At 50.4% G+C, this 19,999-nt stretch overlaps 1 protein-coding gene across 16 annotated transcripts in view; it reads left to right on the top strand.

The window, feature by feature from the left end:
* The window catches only part of GAPVD1 (GTPase activating protein and VPS9 domains 1), a 55,652-nt gene extending 44,197 nt beyond the window's left edge, over positions 1–11,455 (top strand). For 6 of the 16 annotated variants that reach the window (XM_084898324.1, XM_084898322.1, XM_084898331.1 and 3 more), the window contains 9 exons: positions 2,232–2,354; positions 2,888–3,017; positions 4,338–4,447; positions 4,780–4,939; positions 5,988–6,175; positions 6,669–6,882; positions 8,187–8,259; positions 9,123–9,320; positions 10,731–11,455. In XM_084898324.1, the coding sequence (XP_084754450.1) occupies positions 2,232–2,354; positions 2,888–3,017; positions 4,338–4,447; positions 4,780–4,939; positions 5,988–6,175; positions 6,669–6,882; positions 8,187–8,259; positions 9,123–9,320; positions 10,731–10,871 (1,337 nt within the window). In that variant the 3' untranslated portion in view covers positions 10,872–11,455. Of the gene's footprint in view, positions 1–2,231; positions 2,367–2,887; positions 3,018–4,337; positions 4,448–4,779; positions 4,940–5,987; positions 6,176–6,668; positions 6,883–8,186; positions 8,260–9,122; positions 9,321–10,730 lie in introns of those variants that run through there. The other 10 variants (XM_084898332.1, XM_084898327.1, XM_084898329.1 and 7 more) reach the window with 3 other exon arrangements.
* The last annotated feature ends 8,544 nt before the right edge of the window (positions 11,456–19,999 follow it).

Genomic DNA, 19,999 nt, shown 5'->3' with positions numbered 1-19,999 from the left:
AGCTAGGTAGAGTACAATAATTTTTTTTAGTACAATACAATAAAATTTTTTAAAAAGTATTTCATTTTCTTTGTGTTCAATTCAAGCCATTTAACTTCTCTACTATGCAAAAACTTCTACCCAATCCTAACTAATGACCTATTGGAAATTATTAAATCCATTTTAAAATGCTATGAAAGGAAATTTCTTAACAGTCTGCCCATAATACCAGCATCCTAACTATTCTTGTGGGGTTTTTTTTCTTCATGTTTTTGTGTTTGTACAATACATGGCTTTTCATGATTTAATCAGATAATGTATGTAACTGTATTCTTTTAACACGTGTTATTTCATAAACCCTATCCCAGTTTCTACTAGACAGTGATTGTTTTCAGTAGTTTTTATTGATTCTAAGATAATCTATCATCTGATTTCACTGCAGTGTGAACATTCTCTTGCTTTTGGATATTTAAATTGTACCCAACTTTTACTATAAAAATACTGCTCACAGCTTCATATATGTAGCATTTCTTGTTTGTTTTCATTATTTTCTATGGATAAAAATTTTAAGAATGGCATTATAGAAATAAAGTCTATAAGCTACATTATGGCTTCACTATAGTTAGCCCAATTCTGTTGTCCCTTTTTCAGAAGAGTCTCTACAGCACTGAAAACCAATAGCAAAAACTACTCTCCCTCCACAAAACGATTTTGTAACAATAAAGATTTTTCTTTTTTCTTTTTTAAATTTTTTTTTATTTTATTGATTTTTCACAAGAGGAAGAGAGAGAGGGATAGAAAGTTAGAAACATCGATGAGAGAGAGACATCGATCAGCTGCCTCTTGCACACCCTCTACTGGAGATGTGCCTGCAACCAAGGTACTGCCCTTGACCGGAATCGAACCCGGGACCTTTCAGTCTGCAGGCCGACGCTCTATCCACTAAGCCAAACCGGTTTCGGCACAATAAAGATTTTTCAGTTTACATTTTGAAGATCAGATTATGATCCTGATTTGGCATTCAGATGTCATTATAGTAGAAAGATTACGTACATTACTTTGGAAATCCTCTCTTTACAATTTTACGGAGACAGAAATACAAAATATTGTTTTCATGGGGAAAAAAAAAAGAAAAAAAGAAGAGCCTATGAGCATAAGAACTTAACCTCTCTATACCTCGATTTCCTTTTCTGTAAAATGGGGTGATAGTAGTACCCCCCTATGGGGTAATTGTGATGATTGATTGAGATTGCTCATATAAGGTGCTTAGCACAGTTCCTGGCATGTGGTCAGTGCTCAATAAATGGTAGCTGCTATTAACACATACACATATAAATTCTATTGACTTTCACGTGATTTTAGACTTTTTTAAAAATGGGATTCTACCAGAATGTGGACACCTGGTTGGCCTAGATCTATCGCAGGAGTTTGCATTTCACTCTGGAACTTTCTGTGTCCCATAGATCTGTAGCAGTTCTTTGCTTTGGTAACTGTTAATTACCTTGACTGCAGGAAAACATTGCGATGTGCTGATTTTGCCGACAGGATGGCAGTCCTGTCAGTAAACAGTGCTGAGCTGTGATTGTGACAGCTTTTTCTCTGTGCACCCAGGTCCAATTCCAGCACTCCCCAGCAATGTCTAGGTTCTCTGGGAGTGCCTCTGACTCCATTGCATGCACACAAGTGCTCTGTTCCAGCAGCTGCACTGTCATGGTGAGACCCAGTGAGATAGCATATGAAAATCTGAAGTTTTCAAATCTGGTGTAGAGAGAGAAATCCAGGAAGACTGGAGGAAGGCAACTTTTATTATTACTTAAAAAGCTTTCATTCTCAGTTTGAATACTTCTTTGTTCCTTCAGCATGGAGATGTCTTAGTAAATGAAGTCTGCATATAAAATTGCATTGTGGGAAGCTCTGTTAGCATGAGTTGCTAATACCAGTGGTTTGAGTGTCAGCACTTTAGAAACCCATCATCCATTCAGTCCGCACTGAACTTCTTGACACTGTCATGTGGAATTCTGGCGATGATGAGAAAGTGGATTTAATTCTCCCAGTTCCGTGCTTTGGCAAGGCTCTCAGACCCAGAACTGGGAGGAGTAGGCAGCTGCATGGTGCCTCTTAACACTGAGATATGTGCTCTTTTTAGTCTCGCCTCCTAATCGGCCTTTGGGATTATGCTCCTGGTGTCGTACTAACATCAGAGTTGGCGCAAACCGAAGGGAGCTAATTCTCTCCCCCTCCTCTCCCTGCAGATGATTCCAGCCCTCGGCTCAGCGCACAAGTTCAGGCCGCTGAGGACATTCTGGACAAATACAGGAACGCCATTAAGCGAACCAGCCCCAGTGAAGGAGCAATGGGCAGCTATGACAATGCAGGTGATAACCGTGGTAAAGATTTGGGTAGTAACCTTTGTATCACAGTGATAAAGATGATCTGAATTAATAGTGCTACTTCTGAATAGCTGTCTGAAAAATATGATAGAATTCTCAAAATAAATGCAGAGGAAACAGAAGAATATAAAGCTTAACTTGTACGCTGCATGTATTTATGTTTGTATGTGCTCTGGGAGGAGAGAGTCTAAGAGGGAGGCTGGGGAGAGGTGAACTTAGCATGCTTTGATTGGTTGAACGGCTGACCAGATGACCAGACACTTAGCATATTAGACTTTCATTATGTAGGATTACTGTTATTAAATAAAGACTTTCATTGTTTTCAATTAGGATTGCAATAAGAAGTAAAATCATTCTCTTCTCAAAAAGTGGTCTCTTGATATATTATCATTGCCATAAATGCCTTGTTGCATAAAGCACAATGCTAACTTATCACTGAGTTGCTCAGAATGACTTCTGGTGCCAGAACATTTCGGATTAAGTTGCTTATTATCCTCTCGGGGGCGGGCTTTGTTTAGAGGTTGTGGGTGACGGGGAAAGTGCACACGATTCTCCTCGGGAAGAAGCTCTGCAAAACATCTCCGCCGACGACCTCCCGGACTCCGCGAGCCAAGCGGCCCACCCTCAGGACTCCGCCTACTCTTACAGGTACTCCCTCTGCGGGACTGAGGGCTGGGGGGACTTTCTTCGCCACTGCAGTCACCTCAGTCACGCAGCTCATTGTGTCACTTAATAAAGGTATAGAGCAGAGAGGTAAGAATGAAATGGCTATTTCCCAAGAAGACGTGGCTTCCTGTGTAGATGTCATATAGCAAAGCCTTGGTTCAGGGATAAAGGAAAACCTCGTGTGCCCATAGGCACCACATAAGCCATTAAAATGAAACAGGTGGCAGAGCCTCTGCCCATGGAAAGCCCCCAGCCCCCAGCCCCCGTGAGAAATGCTGGGGAGGAGGAGGGGGTGGGAGCTGGGACCAGCCATCCCATAGACCTGAGGGGCCCTCAGTTTGTCCTCCTCACCCAGATGCCACAGTCACTAATGCACGGCCAGTGTTGTTTCACATTTACCCCCCCCCCCCCACTGGTTTAAAGAAGACCCTAATACATCATTTTATTTCTAAACATTATGAAGCTTTGAAAATTTTTTTTCTACAGTAAAATTGGAGAGAGTGGAAGACAATTTTTATGTTTCATCCATGACTTTACCATTATTTATTTTATGAGACTGCAGAGTGGGTGAATATTACATTTGGGAGGCTTACTCTGTAAGTTACTCATTTTATAGGAAGAAGCCAATAGGGAAAGACTCGGAGCTGCCGGTGGGTGGACCGCGGGGATCCTGCAGGAGAGCGGGCGTGGCCTGTTGGCTGCGGGGGTTTCAGCTCCTTTCTGTGGATGGCAGCTTCGGACATTCTGAGGAAGCTCTGGTCCATGCCCTGTGGATCAGAAAGGGCCCCAGCCACCAGCAGAGGAGGGCATGCTGGTGGCATCTCTCGGTGTGAACAGAGAGCCGCACTGCCGGAGGGCACCCCCTTACTGCGGGGCGCTCTGCCCTCAGTGGTGGTCGGCGCCGTAGTGGTTGGAAGTTGAAAGGAGCAGCTTTTGACTCCAGCAACAGAGCAGTAGGAAGGGCTTCCTGCCAGGTGTGAGCTGTCCAGGAGCAGGATCACACTTGTCGAGAGGATCGTAGACGGCATTCTGAGTTGGAGGGTGTCCCCCAGATATGCCTTTCGGACTCTCCTAGTGCCTGCTCTCAGAGCACATCTTGCCCACTTTTACGTCCTTCCTGCTTGGGTCACTAGAAAGCCTGTTCCTTTAAGTGAGGTGTCAGTAAGATTAAAATCTCCTTTGATTATGACCACTTACAACATTTGATTCCTGAGATAGCATATTAATTTACGTAGCAAATGTCCATAAAATGCGATTCTATCCGGATATAGAAATTAATGCATTTTCAACTCATTTTTTCAGAGATGCAAAAAAGAAACTGAGGCTTGCTCTCTGCTCTGCGGACTCTGTTGCTTTCCCAGTGCTAAGCCATTCAACAAGGAATGGCTTGCCAGACCACACAGACCCCGAAGGTAAGTTTGCTGTGACCATTTATTTTTTCTTGTATTGGAAGGCTAAACCATATGAAATTGCCAGTATTCAACTGTATTTAAGCTTTATAGCAATTCCACAAGATTTAACTTACTAGATTTATATTAGGATCAGTAACGGCACTCGATTACTGCTGGCTCATTAAGTGTTCAGTGTTTGAGAGTGGCAGTCCAGCTTAGTTCTCTGACACGCTGCCAAAGCAGAATCAGCATCCCAAAGGCTGAGGGATGACATACCCCTTAGGTAAGCAGGAGGATTTTCTCAGCAGTAACAGAATTCTTGTTTTTTTGTTTTGTTTTGTTGTTTTGTTTAGAGAATGAAATTGTATGCTTCTTAAAAGTTCAAATAGCCGAAGCAATTAATTTACAAGATAAGAACTTAATGGCTCAACTGCAGGAAACTATGCGTTGTGTGTGCCGCTTTGATAACAGGACTTGCAGGAAACTGCTGGCCTCCATTGCCGAGGACTACAGGTACCGGGCAGCTTTCCCGTCAGACCTTGTTTCAGCAGCGAGTATCACCTTCCCGGTCCTCACCTTGGGAACGAACCCGGGCTGACATGGAAGTGCCTGGCTCTGTGTAATTCCTGAGGGAGGCACACTGGGCTGTTTAGTCTGCAGTGTAGTGACAATGAGCAGCTCTTACAGACAGGAAGTACCATCTACTTCCGCATTGCACTTTGGCAGAGACGGGGCCTGGGTGACGAGGGCATCATTTCCCCTTCGTCGGGGGAGAGGGAAGACAGCCTCCCTGGACCAGGGAGGCAGGGCAGGCCCAGGAAAGGGCCCCCTTCGTCCCTGCCAGCCCCTCGCTAACAGTTGAGGAGAAAAGGTAATTTAGACGCTTAGGAAGTGAAGAGGGCTTTGAGGCTGAGGGCACAGGTGCTCTAAGATGGGTACATTTAGAGTGTCTGCAGTAACTGGTGGCATGTTTGATGACCTAGTGCAGTGGTTGGCTCTTTGGCCCCTTGAGTGTGGTTCTTCCACAAAATACCACGTGCAGGCACGAACATACAGTGCAATTGAAACTTTGTGGCCCATGTGCAGAAGTCGGTTTTCGGCTCTCAAAAGAAATTTCAGTTGTTGTACTGTTGATATTTGGCTCTGGTGACTAATGAGTTTGCCCATTACTATACTGACCTAGTGGTACAGTAACCTGTATTTGGTTCTTATTTCAGTTTTCTCTAGCAATCAATTTCCTGTTAGGTGCGAGGCCCTACCAGCGTGCACCATTATAAAATAGGCCAGCAATGTGAGGGACTCCGCTGTGGCCAGTGAGTTAGGTAGCTAGTGCTCAGCCCAGGAGATGCTGTTCTTCACAGACATGCAGCTCTGTCCTCGAGCTGGCGGCGTCATTGGTCTTCCAGACTGTTGTCTGCAGCCTGACATGCTAACGTGTAAAACCAAAACCTATGAAGTCACCTTTTTTTTTTTTTTTTTAAAAGAAAAATTAGGACTCTCAGTTTGAAAAGAGAGCGTGCCCTGTGTCTGTCTGTGTCCTGCAAAGCGTGTTTCCTTTCAGGAAAAGGGCCCCCTACATCGCTTACCTCACCCGCTGTCGCCAAGGACTGCAGACCACGCAGGCTCACCTGGAGAGGCTGCTGCAGAGGGTGCTGCGGGACAAGGAGGTGGCCAATCGGTACTTCACCACCGTCTGCGTGCGGCTGCTGCTGGAGAGCAAGGAGAAGAAGATCAGGGAGTTCATCCAAGGTAACCGACCAGTCACACTGGGCATCTCTCCGCCGCAGCGCCGGGGATTGGCCATCTCTGTTTGCCAGTCTGTTTGAACACCTACAGGTCCAAAAGCAGTTCCTTACGTTCCCAGTTAGTTTATGGGTTCCTAATAAATACATTTTACTTTTATTGGTTTGAATAGCTGTAGTTTATTTAAAAATGGATACAATTGGTAAAGTTTTAGATCCACACAATTTTTCTCATTTTTAAACCAAAGCATATAATTTTTTATTTTATTTTTTTCAAAGCATATAATTTTTATAACACACTCCTTATTCTTAAACTTTTATATCTTACCTTTCTCCTGACTTGAATGATTTGGCCACGTACTCTCCTAAAATGAATCATGCCCAGACACTTCTGGCTAAGAGCACGGTATCTGCATAGCTAGTGATGAAAGTGATTTCTACAGTTTCCTTTTAAAATTATTCAGCTAGTGTATGCTTAAATTTATTATTTTGCATTGGAGACTTTCAGAAACTCACAGCAGCTGATGATAAAACTGCTCAGGTAGAAGACTTCCTGCAGTTCCTCTATGGCGCCATGGCGCAGGACGTCATCTGGCAGAACGCGAGCGAGGAGCAGCTGCAGGACGCGCAGCTGGCCATCGAGCGGAGCGTGATGAACCGCATCTTCAAGCTGGCTTTCTACCCCAATCAGGACGGGGACATTCTCCGTGACCAGTGAGTGCCCTCGGGTGGCGCCGGTGTTGGACCACGCAGGGGGACGTCAGCTAGCCCATAGGTTAGAGCAGCTATACGTAAGACCGGAACCTAACACAGAACTGCATGTGGTTACCACTGTCCGCCCGTCAGGATGCAGCAGCGACAACGCCGTCCCCGGTTTCGGGATGTGGGGGCTCAGGCTGCAGGTGCACACATTGGGCCGGCCTTTCTGCTGTTGGCCTGAATTTAGCATTTTTGTCTTTCCTCTTCTGCATTTTCTTTTTCCTTTTTTTTTCTTTTTTAGAATGGATCTCTTGACCATTTAAAAAAATTTTTTAAAAATTGATTTCAGAGAGGAAAAGAGATTGAAACATCAAAGATGAGAAAGAATCATTGATCGGAGCTGCCTCCTGCACATCCCCTACTGGGGACCGAGCCCACAACCTGGGCATGTGATAGTGTCTCAAGGGGGGGTCATAGGTGGTTTTTGTAAGTTTTTATTTTTTCATGGAAGTTATTGGAAGTATATTGGAGGTATATGGAAGATATTGCATGTATATTTGGGAGCGTTCACTTTCCTCTGAATGGTTTAGGGTCGTCCCAGCCTGCCTCTCACTCGTTCATAGTCTCAGAGGCTGTTAGCCCACCCGAGCCCCCGAGCCCCTGTCCTCAATACACCGAGTGGGACTGTTTTCTCTCCAGAGCACCATCTGTGGCCTCCAGTGTGGGGCAAGGAGTAGGGACATTCACACTGTTGGCTGCAAAGAGCACTTTGAAGCAGGGGTGCCTGCCTTCTCCTGGCATCTCTGCAGGTGGAACGGGGAGAGCTCAGGGCCTGGGAAGATCACCAGCTGCGGGAAAGCGGGTCTAATCAAACCTCCGCCTGTTTAACCGAATTACTGTCCCCTGTGAAATGAGAGATTGTGTGCTGAGTCCCTTCTCCATCGAAGCATCTTTGGCTTCTGGCCTTAGATCCTCTACCTCCTGACAGCCTGTTGGCTAATTAGCGTAGCCTGGCTGCTAATTAGTGCGTCAGGCAGTTTGTGGGCTGAGCGCTCCTCTCTTCCTTGAATGCTGTCTGGTCTGGGCAAGAAGGACTTCTGACTGCATCCCCTCACTCACTCAGCATTTCTGAACAGATCCTGCTAAAAATGTGACTTTTAACAAGACAGAATACCTACAGCTAAGATAGGGTCTCAACTGTAGTTGTAATGTATATCTAGAAATAAGTCTAAAACAGTTCAAAAGTTTTAAAGACTCAGTTATCACTGTGTGCCTTTCTTTCTGACATGTATTTACATGTCTGTTTTGGGGGTTTCCAGGGTTCTTCATGAACATATCCAGAGATTGTCGAAAGTGGTGACTGCCAACCACAGAGCGCTGCAGATCCCGGAGGTAACCAGGGGGATAGACGGGCCGCTGGGAGTTAGGTCTGCGCCCTCTACCGGGTGCATGCTGCCAGTTTTCCAAGGAGACAGAATATAATAAAATGTGTAGCACTGTTTGCGTTAGAGGAACTTCAGTCTGACTGAACTTCACGAAGATCCTCTGGGGATTGAAATTCCTGGCGAGGAAGGGACGTGGGCGAGGAGAGGGCGCTCAGGGCTCCGGCTGCAGAAACCGCTGCTCAGGGCGATTAGTTGCACCTGAACATGACGCCAACTTACCTTTTAGTTACTGGTGAGAGTCTTTACCGGCCATGCATACAGTTCCTACAAAACAGGCAATTTCATGTATGTGAGCTTTCTGGTTGTTTTATTAAAATCTCCACTAATGGAACATCGATTAGCATAACATTTTTAATTGTCTTTGATTTTTTTTTAATCCTTTATTTCTAAAACTACTGCAGCAAAGACACATTAATTTATAAATTGCTTTCTTTTAAAAGTAGCTTGTTTGTTCTTTTAGAATCAGCTGCTACAGGAGAGAAACTCCATCCTAGCTATTTAAGATGGACATTTTATGAATTCTAGGTTCTGTGTTGTTGTATGCCGTTTCCTCCAATAGAGAATATCTAAGTTGGTGTTTTGTTTTTTTTTTACTTTAAAATGCAAAGCAAATTACTTAACAATTAAGCTTCAGTCTTTAGTGGCAGGTGAAGGAGCTGAGATCTTGTTTTGCTGAAGGAGGGAAAGGCAACACGCGCCCCTGCCTCCTGATGTGAGGGTGCCGTGACTGGTGCCGTGGCGGGTGCCGTGGCCGCTGTCTGCGGTTGCCGGCAGATTAAAGCCCGCCCGCCTGTCTGTGGTCTCGCTCAGGTTTACCTTCGGGAGGCGCCGTGGCCATCCGCGCAGTCGGAGATCAGAACCATCAGCGCTTACAAGACCCCACGGGACAAGGTGCAGTGCATCTTGCGGATGTGCTCCACCATCATGAACCTGCTGAGCCTGGCCAACGAGGACTCGGTCCCCGGGGCGGACGACTTCGTCCCGGTGCTGGTGTTCGTGCTGATAAAGGTGGGTCCATCTTGGACGAGCTCATCTGGCCGCGAGCGGGTGGGGCCCGCAGTCCCAGGGCGTTAGACACCAGCTCTTCCCGGGCCTCGAGCTCCGTGGGTCCAGAAAGGGAGTGTCTGACGTCGGGGGTTGTTCTGTCCAGAAGTCAGGTTTTCAGGAGGAAGGGCGGGAGGATCAGGTTCCTCGAAGCGTTTGGAAGCAGGGCACAAAGCCCTTGGCAGGGGCTCAGTGTGCAACTACGAGGGAAAGAAAAATTGTGCTTTTGCATCTTCTTTCACCGGGTTCTTCACAGTACTTGTCACATAAACTAAATTTTCCAGTCATCTCTCTCCTCCTTTGGCCTCTTATTCTGTAATTGTACCATATTTCAAAAAGCCCGACAGCCCCAGCTGGTTTGGCTCAGTGGATAGAACATCAGCCTGTGGACTGAAGGGGCCCGGCTTTGATTCCAGTCAAGGGCACAGACCTCAGTTGCAAGCTTGATCCCTGGCCTGCATGTGGGAGCAACTAATCGATATGTCTCTCTCCCTCTCCCTTCCACTTTCTCTAAAAATCAATGGAAAAAATGTCCTCAGGTGAGGATTAACAAAAAACCCTGACATATTTTGTCCTTAAAATTGAAATTTCATCATCTAAACAATCACATTGAAAAGTTATTTTGAACGTTTTGGGGGAGCCATGTGGTTTGGGTGCATCGTTCATGTGTTCCAGTCAGCTTGCCCATCTGTTGATGTGTAAGGTATGCTGACACCTATCTCAATCATTCTTAAGGCGTGCAATATTTCTGCAACCTCACCTCTGAGTCAGAAACCCCAGGTCAGCCTGTGTGGCCTTCATAACTCCTCCTTGGGCTGCTGCTCGCCTCTCGTCCACTGTGACTACCAGTGTCAGTTCGCTTTAAGGAGCAGGCCTTGGCTTGTTTCCTAACCACCTCACTCGCCTGTGTCCTTTCTCGCCACGTGAAGGTGGAAGGCAGGTGTCCTGTGTTACCTCCTGCAGCAGAGGGCATGTTATTTCTTAGTGTTTTCTTTCTCAGCTGCTTCTACCTGCACTTACCACCCAGTTATCACTCAGTTTGCCTGCAGCGTTTATTTCCCTCCGAACACTCTGGAAGCCTGGGGTATTGAGTGGGTCCACTGGGCTGGTTCAGCCTCCTCCGGGCCAGTGGGGTTCAGTGTCCCGCAGGCATAGAAAGCTCGGGGCAGTTCAGCTCGGATTAGGCCCACTCGCCTCTGCAGTGCACTATTGCTGCTCACGTGGCTAGGCTTTACAGAATGTTCCAGAAAGGGAACTCAGGGGTTGCTTTCAGAAGGACTGGTGTCTCTTTTAGAGACAAGCATTTGAGAATATTAAAAGATTTTCACAGAGCTGTACGTCTGACCAGTCGACTATTCTTTCTCATGTCTCTAGGCAAACCCACCCTGTTTGCTGTCCACCGTCCAGTATATCAGCAGCTTCTATGCCAGCTGTCTGTCCGGAGAGGAGTCCTACTGGTGGATGCAGTTCACAGCAGCGGTGGAATTCATTAAAACTATCGACGACCGGAAGTGACCGGGACCCAGGCCAGCCAGGCAGCAGACTGTTCGGCCGGCAGACCGACCTCTAGGAAAATGTGCCAGCTGCTCTGCAGGCGGGAGCTCGTTTTGTATGATACTGTACAGCGTTCAGACGTTTTAAAACAGATCTTTACTAAACAGATTAATGTGCTAACAAGCAGGTTCTCTTTCCTTCGGGCTCTTCCTTTCCGAATTGCATATTGTCCTTCCCTGTCCCCGGGTAGAGAATAGCACTGCACAAAGGGACCACGTTTTTCAGGTATTTGAAATACTAAAACCTCCTAGGAACAAAGCAGAACCTCCTAGAACATTTTTAGATCTCCGGATACTCATTTTTTTCCCTTTTATTGAACAAAAAAGAACCAGTAGACCCCTTTCGGGATGCTGTGTGGCCCTCCAGGGGTCCGGCGGAGGGGGTGGGCGCTGCGCTGAGGATTGAAGGTGACAATGTGGCATTATCTATAAATACACTCACCTACATTGAAAGCTAAGAAGGAAATGTAAATATAATATATATTTATATTTGATGTAATATGGACATCTTCAGATTCTAATAAACAAGGACTATTGCTGATAGTAGATTGTGATGTACCCTCTTGTGAAATGGTTTCCGTGACAAAACTTAAGCTGAGCTTAAAATCAGAAAACAAGAAAAGATGCAGAAATATTTATTAAAGTGGAATACAGCTCATCGACCTTTCTAGGTGGGGGGTTTGATGGCCAGGGCTGCCTTTGGAGAGAGGTATCCGTCCTGAGTGAGTCGCCCAGACATTGCTCACGGCACAATGAGGAGAGAGCTCTAACCGCCATACACTGCCTCCAAAGCACTTCACTGTGGTACTTCTCATCCGAAATAGAAACCTAGCATAGAAACCCGCAGTGGAACTCCTTACCACCTTTCATTGCCATCTGTTTCTGATGATGATTCACATTGAATGCACAGACCAGGAATTCATCGAATGGCATTTTTTTAAAACAACTAATTTGTATTGTCTGCTCTAGTGATCCAAGTTTTATTAGCGATAAGCTATTTTAATCAACCATACAATTCTTACAGAAATAACCTGTTTTGGCTGGTGTCTGTGCCTTTATTTCCTCTTCTAAAGAAAAGTATGTGTTTCGATTGTATATTGATGATTCATCAGGAGCTGGTTTTGGTGTCTGAGAAATTGGCCAAGGAGGCACACCAAAGCTGTAAGCACAATTCTTGTAGCTGGTCACCACCGACTGGCTTCGCTGTGTATGTTTCTAATCACGTTTAGCTGCTTTTATAACAAAATCGGGCCCATACCTTGAGCTCATTACTGACAGCGCTTCCAGGTGTATTTAAGGGGACTGTGACCCACACCTGGAGCCGATGAAGACAGAGGTTGCCTTCTCCCTCCCTCCCAGATCTCCGTCTTGTTGTGCCAAAGGAAGCTGGGTTTTCTGTATGCCTCCGCCTCTTCTCATTCATTTATTTTAAAACACCCAAATAACAAGTTGCATAGGAGCGTGGGATGTGGTTTCTGCCTTTGGGGAGAGGTCAGGATGAAATGGTACCACAACATGTCCTTTGGAGTGTTAGGTCCGGTGCTTCCTGGGCTGCACTGCTCACACCGGCCCTGGAACCAGAAGTCAAATCCCACCATAAATGCTTTACAGGACAGACTGTCAACCGCGATTTCTAAGACCTAGAGGGATCCATTTTCTTCAGCATTTGGTTCAATAAACATTAAGTCAACAGAAAACTTGGGACAGTTGAGCATCATTGTTACGGATTTAACTCGGCAGTCAACGAGAGACTTTTTCCCTCCGTGGTTGCTAAATCTGTTCCATGTTATCACCATGGAAATAAACATGAAGATGTGGACCCTGTGCAGGGCTCTTTTCTGTGGAGCAGAAGGTGTTGAGATTGGGGTGCAGGGCCCCCTGAGGCAGGAGAGGGGCCTCTAAGGGCTTGCGCCAGGGGTGAGTAGAACCCCAGAGACTGGCCTCAGAGTTGCATCTCTGAGATGCAGGTGGGGACTGGTAGAGACAGGGCCCAGCTGGTGGCGGGCAGGAAAGTGCCCTCTGGACGCCTTCCGGAGCCGGGACCGTCCCCTTTCCCGTCACTGGCTTGATTCATGACCAGAGTCCTCACAGCTGCCGTCCGAGTTTAGGGATCGGTAACCACCTGCCTGGCGGCTGGGGGTGAGGCAGGGAATCCCTTGATTCTGCTCTTTCAGGAAAGAGGCGTTGCTGTTCTTGGGGTGTTTCTCACCACCCTGCCCCCCAGAGCTGCTTCTACAGGAAGGGTTAGTGCCGAAGTGCCACGTCCCCCCTCGGGAACACTCGGCAGCCACCAGTTACCCCCGGAACTTACAGATACCGAGTGCTAGCTGAGCAGAGAGCGGCTCAGGCCGCTGAAATCTTGTAGAACTAAACTCGCCTACTAGTCCCATTTTGTGTTCAGGCCCTGCTTCTGGAGAAAGTTAAGGAGTGGAAACACTGATTGAAGATCATCTTGTAAAATTCCTTTTTTTAAATTTAATATTTTTTTATTGATTTTTTACAGAGAGGAAGAGAGAGAGGGATAGAGAGTTAGAAACATCGATGAGAGACAATGATCAATTAGTTGCCTTTTGCACACCCCCCACTGGGGATGTGCCCGCAACCAAGGTACATGCCCTTGACCAGAATCGAACCCGGGACCTTTCAGTCTGCAGGCCAACGCTCTATCCACTCACTGAGCCAAACCGGTTTCGGCAAAATTTCTCTTTTTAAACCTGGTAAACACTCCGCTCTAGGTCCAATGGCAGTCACACTTACCGCTTTCTCTTTCTTTTACACACCTGCTGAGGAAAGCCTTTGTTATACAGGCAATTAAACATGGTGAGAGGAGGCGGCTTGGTGAGGGATTGACACTCGACATGACGCGTGGCTTTTCCCGGGAGCCTTTGGTTAAGGAGGACGTCTGTGGGCGTGTTCTTGAGGTGCATAAGCAGTAGGACAAACGCACCGCCCCACCCCGGCCCAAACAGCACAGAGCCCGGCTCCTGCCGGCACAATCCTGCCAAGTGCGGTGTCTGACCGGCTCCCCTTTGCCTGCCCTGGAATCCCGGTTTGGGCTAAGGGGGAGTTTTCAATCAGGGGCTTTTAAGAACTTTCTCTGATGGGTGTGGGGGTGGTGGGGAAAGGAGGACCCTCTGAGAACTGAGTGGACGGCAGAGACGTGGTCCCATGTGGAGCAGCGCCCTCCGCCTGCCTCTCCATCCTGCTCTGCTTCCAGGAGGAGTACTTGCCCTCCTTGGTTCTTTGACGTCTGGTGGGCTCACTCTGTATGCGTTTGCCATCATGTGTTTCCCAAACTTCTCTCATGATGAGAATCACCTGTTGTTAACAACTCCACCAGGTGATTCTCATCATGAGAGAAGTTTGGGAAACACTGATTTAGAGGGAGATGAGGAAGAGTTTTGACGTGGAAACTAGATCACTAGTGGAGATACTTGGGATATTGTGAACACCAATTAACTGAGCCAGTGGTCGGCAAACTCATTAGTCAACAGAGCCAAACATCAACAGTACAATGATTTGAAATTTCTTTGGAGAGCCAAAGTTTTTAAACTTAAACTTCTTCTGACGCCACTTCTTCAAAATAGACTCACCCAGGCCGTGGTATTTTGTGGAAGAGCCACACTCAAGGGGCCAAAGAGCCGCTTGTGGCTCGAGAGCCGCAGTTTGCTGACCTCGGGACTGAGGGCTGTAGCTCACGCGCGGTGAGACGGTGGAGGTGGCCAAAAGGACCGGGTGTTTGGACCCAAACAGAAGAGGCTGCCCCTGTGCTGACTCAACGGGGAACTCGAGCCCCTGGCCAGTGAACGCAACTCTAGGCTCTTAGCTGCCTCCCAGCCTTCTTGAATGAGGTGACCAGACGTCCCGCTTTGGGCGGGACAGTCTCGATTTTTAAAAATCGGGACTTTTTAAAAACACTGCGGGACAAACTGTTAAAAATCGGGACGTCTGGTCACCTTATTCTTGAATGAACTTGAACCGGGACTGGTAGGAGTTCCTGGAGTGCCCCCCCCCCCAAGCCGCCCGAGTCACAGGGACATCCTGCGAGCACAGATCACTCGGCCGTTAACTAAGCTCCCCGGTGAGCCCAGGGCCGGGTTCTAACTGTGGGCACGAGCAAGGGGGTGTCGAAGCTCTCCCCTCTGGTTTGGATGCTGCGATTGATCCTTAGGGCCCCGCCTTTCGTGGTCTTCCCTGCCCCCAGCCCTGGGGCACCCGAACCTCGGCAAGAACCTCCTGCAGAAACAGCTCTAGAAAGCGCCTCCACTTCCACAGCCCTTTCCCGCCTCCACTAGCGCCACGGCGCCTGACTTGGGGCCTCGGCGGCTCCTGCTGTGCTCCCTGGCCGCTGTGGGCTCCTCAGGTCCGGGCTGCAGGCTGCCCCAGGCAGGATGGGGACCAGGGACCAGGGCCAGGGTCAGGCCTCTCCTCTCCCGCTTCCAGGCCCGCAGAGGATAAGCCAGCGTCACCTCTCGGCTCCTCCCCTCCGCTCCCCCCAGGCATAGGCAGGGAGGAGGCTCTCAGCGCCAGCCGCACCCAAATCTCTCCCAGTGGTGTCACCCCACTACCCCGCACCCCTCTCCCGCAGGCACGGGGTTTAATCCTACCTGAGACGTCAGGATTATCACCCCTATGTATTTATTCACTCAGGTGGGGTCTCCACCCCGGGTCCTCTGGGGACACCAGGGCCGTGTTCTGAAGGAAGTTCTGGGATGTGAACCCACCGCAGCATGCCTGCCTCGGGGGGCTCTTCCCTGAGGCACCCCAAAGGTGGGCGGAGAGCGGGCTGTGGTGGAATTGGGAATTGGCGGTTGCCTGGGTGAGGTCGGGCGGCCGGCTCCCCGCAGGCCGGCTTTGCTGTTCCTTGGGTGACATCTTGTGGCCAAGACAGGAACAAACACGGCGGAGAAGGCGCGGTGAAGGCCGCCCTGGAGGAGGGTCAGGAGCCCGGGAGGGAGGAGGCTCTGGGCACAGAGAAGTACCAACCAGCGGGTCACGGAGTCTTTTCCAGGTCAGCTCTCATGGACCCCAACGCGTCCCTGTGCCTAGACCCCAAACACTCCGGGTTCCTCTCGGCCCACCTGCGAGGTGGCAGGTAATAACCACTGTTCTCCCCATACAAAGCTTTTCTTTTCTTAATATTTAGAAAATATACTCTTTATGGATTTCAGAGAGAAAGGAAGATGGAGAGAGAGAAACATCAGTGATGAGAGAGAATCATTGCTTGACCGCCTCCTGCACGCCCCCTACTGGGGATCAAGCCTGCAATCCAGGCATGTGCCCAGACCAGAATGGAACCCAGGGCCCTTCAGTCCGCAGGCCAACACTCTAACCATGGAGCAAACCCAGCCAGGGCCCTATAAAGCTTTTCGAGAGCAGCCCAGTGACAGGTGAGCCTGAGTCACACAGCCAGTGAGTAACCAGGCAGGGCACTGGCCGTCTCTAACGCTGGAAGCTGTGCTGAGGACCGCGGGAGCCACTGCACCCCTTTGTCCGGGAGGTGCCACCAAGGGGGACAGTCACAATGCACCGAGGCCTGGGACCCCTCCCGGGTGCAGGCACAGAGCTAGTGCTCCCCAGGCACTGCCTCCCAGGCTCCTCCCTGCGAGCTGGGAGCAGGATGGGTCCTACCTGAGAGATGAGGACTCCGAGGCTCAGACAGGTGGAGCGGTTCAGCCAAAGGCCCACGGACACACGTGGCAGAGCCGGGCTCTGAGCCAGGCCGCGGCCACCGGGCTCCCTCTGTGCAGTTGCCATGGGACCTGTGTGCCCCCTGCAAACAGCAGCCCGGCGGGATGGTGGGGGATCACGGGACGGAAGGAGCCTCGCAGACTGGTGGTTCATTACCATCCTGGTCCTCTGGTGCGTGGGAGCCCCTGGAGGGCAGGGCCGGACGCCTGGCCTCCCCAGTGCCAGCCAGGAGCCTGGCTGCCGGGCTCGCTCACTCACTGGCCGCAAACTGAACGCACGGAGCCTCCCCCAGGCCCCTTGTAACGCGGAAACGGGCGGGATTTGCAATTAGCTTCTCCGGGCGCGGCTGCGTCTGGAGCACCTGGAGCAGCTAAACGCGCCCCCGCGATCTCGCCGACAATATTAACTCGAACCCTCCTCCGGCCCGCGGTGCCGCTGCGGCGGGGGGCCTATGGGGGGGAAAAGGGGGTTTGGCCCTGGAGGACGGAGACACGTCCCCATCCCCCCCCCCCCTCGCCTCCAGGGCGGGTCTGGAGCTGCAGTCCTTCAGTGTCATCTGCAAACGCCAGACAACCCCCTCCGCCGGCCTCTGGGAGCCACCGCGGCTCCAGGAGGGGCCCCACCTCCCCGCGGGGCCAGGCTGGGCAGGTGCCCGCCCACCGGCCGCTCCTCCGCGGGGGCGCTCATGCCCGGGGCAGACTGACCCGCCCTTCTCCAGGGGCCCATCTGCCCTCACCGGGCCTGGTCATCCTCCTCCAGCCCCTCACATGCTCACCTGCTACTTGGGACTTCGGGCAAGTCCCTTCACCAGCCCGCGCCTCAGTTTCCTCATCTGTGAAGTGGGTTCATGCACCGTGGCTGCAGGTTCCTGAGAGGAATGAGGCGGCTGGTGGATGCTGGGTGGCTGGTCCAGGATCCGGCCAGTAGCTGTGTCCCGGAGGCTTGTCCCTGCCCGCCCTCCTCCGATGCACGGGCACACCCATGGACTGTCGCTAAGCCAGGGGCCCAGCGTGCCCCGGACAGCCCTTGGCAAGGAAAAGCTCAGTCCTCTGCCGCCCCGGGGGCCGGGCACAGCCCTGGCACAGAGGCCGCATGCCCAGCGCAGGGCGGGACAGGCCTGCTGCCTCCTCCCCTGACCTGGGAGGGCAGGTCCCCTCTCGGAGGCGGTGACCCCCGTGTCCGTTTGCCAGGACCGAGGAGTGAACTGGGATGGTGGCGGATTTCCAGAACTAAAACCAGGACGGCTCCCGGCAAACGGGACAGTCGGTCACCCTGCCATCAGAGCCCCGTGAAACCCTCCTTCTCCCAGTTCCCCGGATAAACTAAAAATAGAACCACCTTCACCTTGGATCCTCCAAACGCCTGGGAAGCTCCAGGGTTATTTATTATCATCAATAAATTATAGCAACCAAACAGCCAACATTGGCGTAGCGTTTTCCAAATCGCAAAGGGCTTTTCATTTACAGGACGAGGGCCTTGGGGCCTCTCCCCCATTAATTCGGCACCCGATGGGCCTCGGAGCCCAGGCGGGACATAGCTCAGCAGCGGGACAGGCTCTTGTTCCTGTTCCCTGGGCGGCCGCGGAGCTGGCTGCTCCGGGCCCTCTGCGGCCCTCGGCTCTGAGCTGGGCTTCTGTCCCCGCTCCTGCCTCAGCCAGAGACTCCCGTATCCAGGAAGGGTCCTTCACCAGGAAATAATAACATATTAGCTTGAACCATTAAAAAAAAAAAATCACCCTTTTTGTAGATTCTAAACCGTTGAACATCAGCAATTGCATACGGTTCAACTTACCCTGGGAATGGCGGCGTTCAGGCCACGATGCAACTTGGGATGACTTCAATCTCTCCGAGCCTCAGTTTCTCCTCTGGAAAGTGGGGGCCTTTTTTTTTTTTTAATATATATTTTTTATTGATTTTTTTACAGAGAGGAAGAGAGAGGGCTAGAGAGTTAGAAACATCGATGAGAGAGAGTCATCAATCAGCTGCCTCCTGCACGCGCCCTACTGGAGATGTGCCCGCAACCAAGGTACTTGCCCTTGACCAGAATCGAACCCGGGACCTTTCAGTCCGCAGGCCGACGCTCTATCCACTGAGCCAAACCGGTTTCGGCTGATGTTGCTGTGGGAATTCTAGGAGAGCGTCCCAGTGTGGCACTGCAGCGGTGCCTGCGAGCACACACGGTAGGTGCTCTCCGAACTCCAGCTTTTAACTCTCGGCTCGCGTCTGTGCTCGCCCTTCGTCGTCCTGGTTTGCCTGTGGTCAGCCGCACCGCGGGTGTTTGGCAAATGTGGGTTGCATGAAGGAGGGGAAGTCACTGCATCTGCCTCCCGCCCCGGGCTCCCAAATGACCTTGAACTCGGGTTGCTTCCTCCTGCGCCATCCAAGGGCTCTCTCCCTGGGCCCCCTCCCTTCCGGAGGCTGGGCGGCCTCTCGGTAAAGCACCCCGGTTCCCGCGGCTCCCGAGGGGGGTCCTGATGGGTTTCAAGACATGCATCCATCCCCCCCGTGGTTTCTAAAACATACAAATCATTCCGGCGGCACGTCTGCGTTCCATTTACTAGGAACGCACATTGGAAAACAACAGAGGGTGCGGTTTAAAAAGCAACATGCAATTTTTATTACATATATCTCCAGATCTGCCATTAGGCCCGTCCCCGCGGTGTTATTGACCTTGATTCCTTCTCATTTGCATCCCGCATTTTTCATCCTTTGGAATATGGTGTTTTGGGACTTCTCCATCATTAAGTGGATTTACAGCAATTTCCCTGTGTGTTTTCTCCAAGGGATTCTGTTATGAGATGCACATTAAATCTCCATTAATACCTCATTATCCGACTGATAAGATTACCATGATAATGAGGCAGAAATTCTAATTGTTTCACTTCTTATTGTGCCTTCCACTCAATCCTTCCCTCTACCTGGAAGTCGGTCACGGGCTGGAAGAGGCTTTTCCGGGAGGAGGGCGGGAGGCCGGCACGGCGGGCGGGGACGGTGGTGACTGGGGGAAGGACGGAGGCGGACGGTGTTTCAGTGAGTTTCCGGGCACAGAGTTTGGGGCGGAGAGCCATCTGGGGCGAGCTTCGCTGGATTGATGGAACTCCTCTGCTTCAGTCCGGTGCACACGCACACACGTGCACATGCACACACAGATGTGCACACACATGCATAACCGCTCACACGTGTGCACATAAGACACACGCACGCAGGCCTGCACCCCAGTTCCAGACAGCCCAGCCTCTTGACCGCCTACCCTGGTCTCCTACCTGGACCCCCTTCCAGCCCCGTCCGGCTCTGGGGCCAGGACCCCGCCTTCCAGGTTGAGGAGCTGGCTCGATGGGCAGCACTGAGCTGGAGGACACAGGGTGGGGCCGGAGGGGCACAGAGAGGGGATGGAGGCCTC

This window comes from Pipistrellus hanaki (genome assembly GCF_964339955.1).
Source record: "Pipistrellus hanaki genome assembly, chromosome: 11".
Taxonomy (NCBI): domain Eukaryota; kingdom Metazoa; phylum Chordata; class Mammalia; order Chiroptera; family Vespertilionidae; genus Pipistrellus; species Pipistrellus hanaki.
This window is presented reverse-complemented; position numbering and strand designations above follow the sequence as displayed.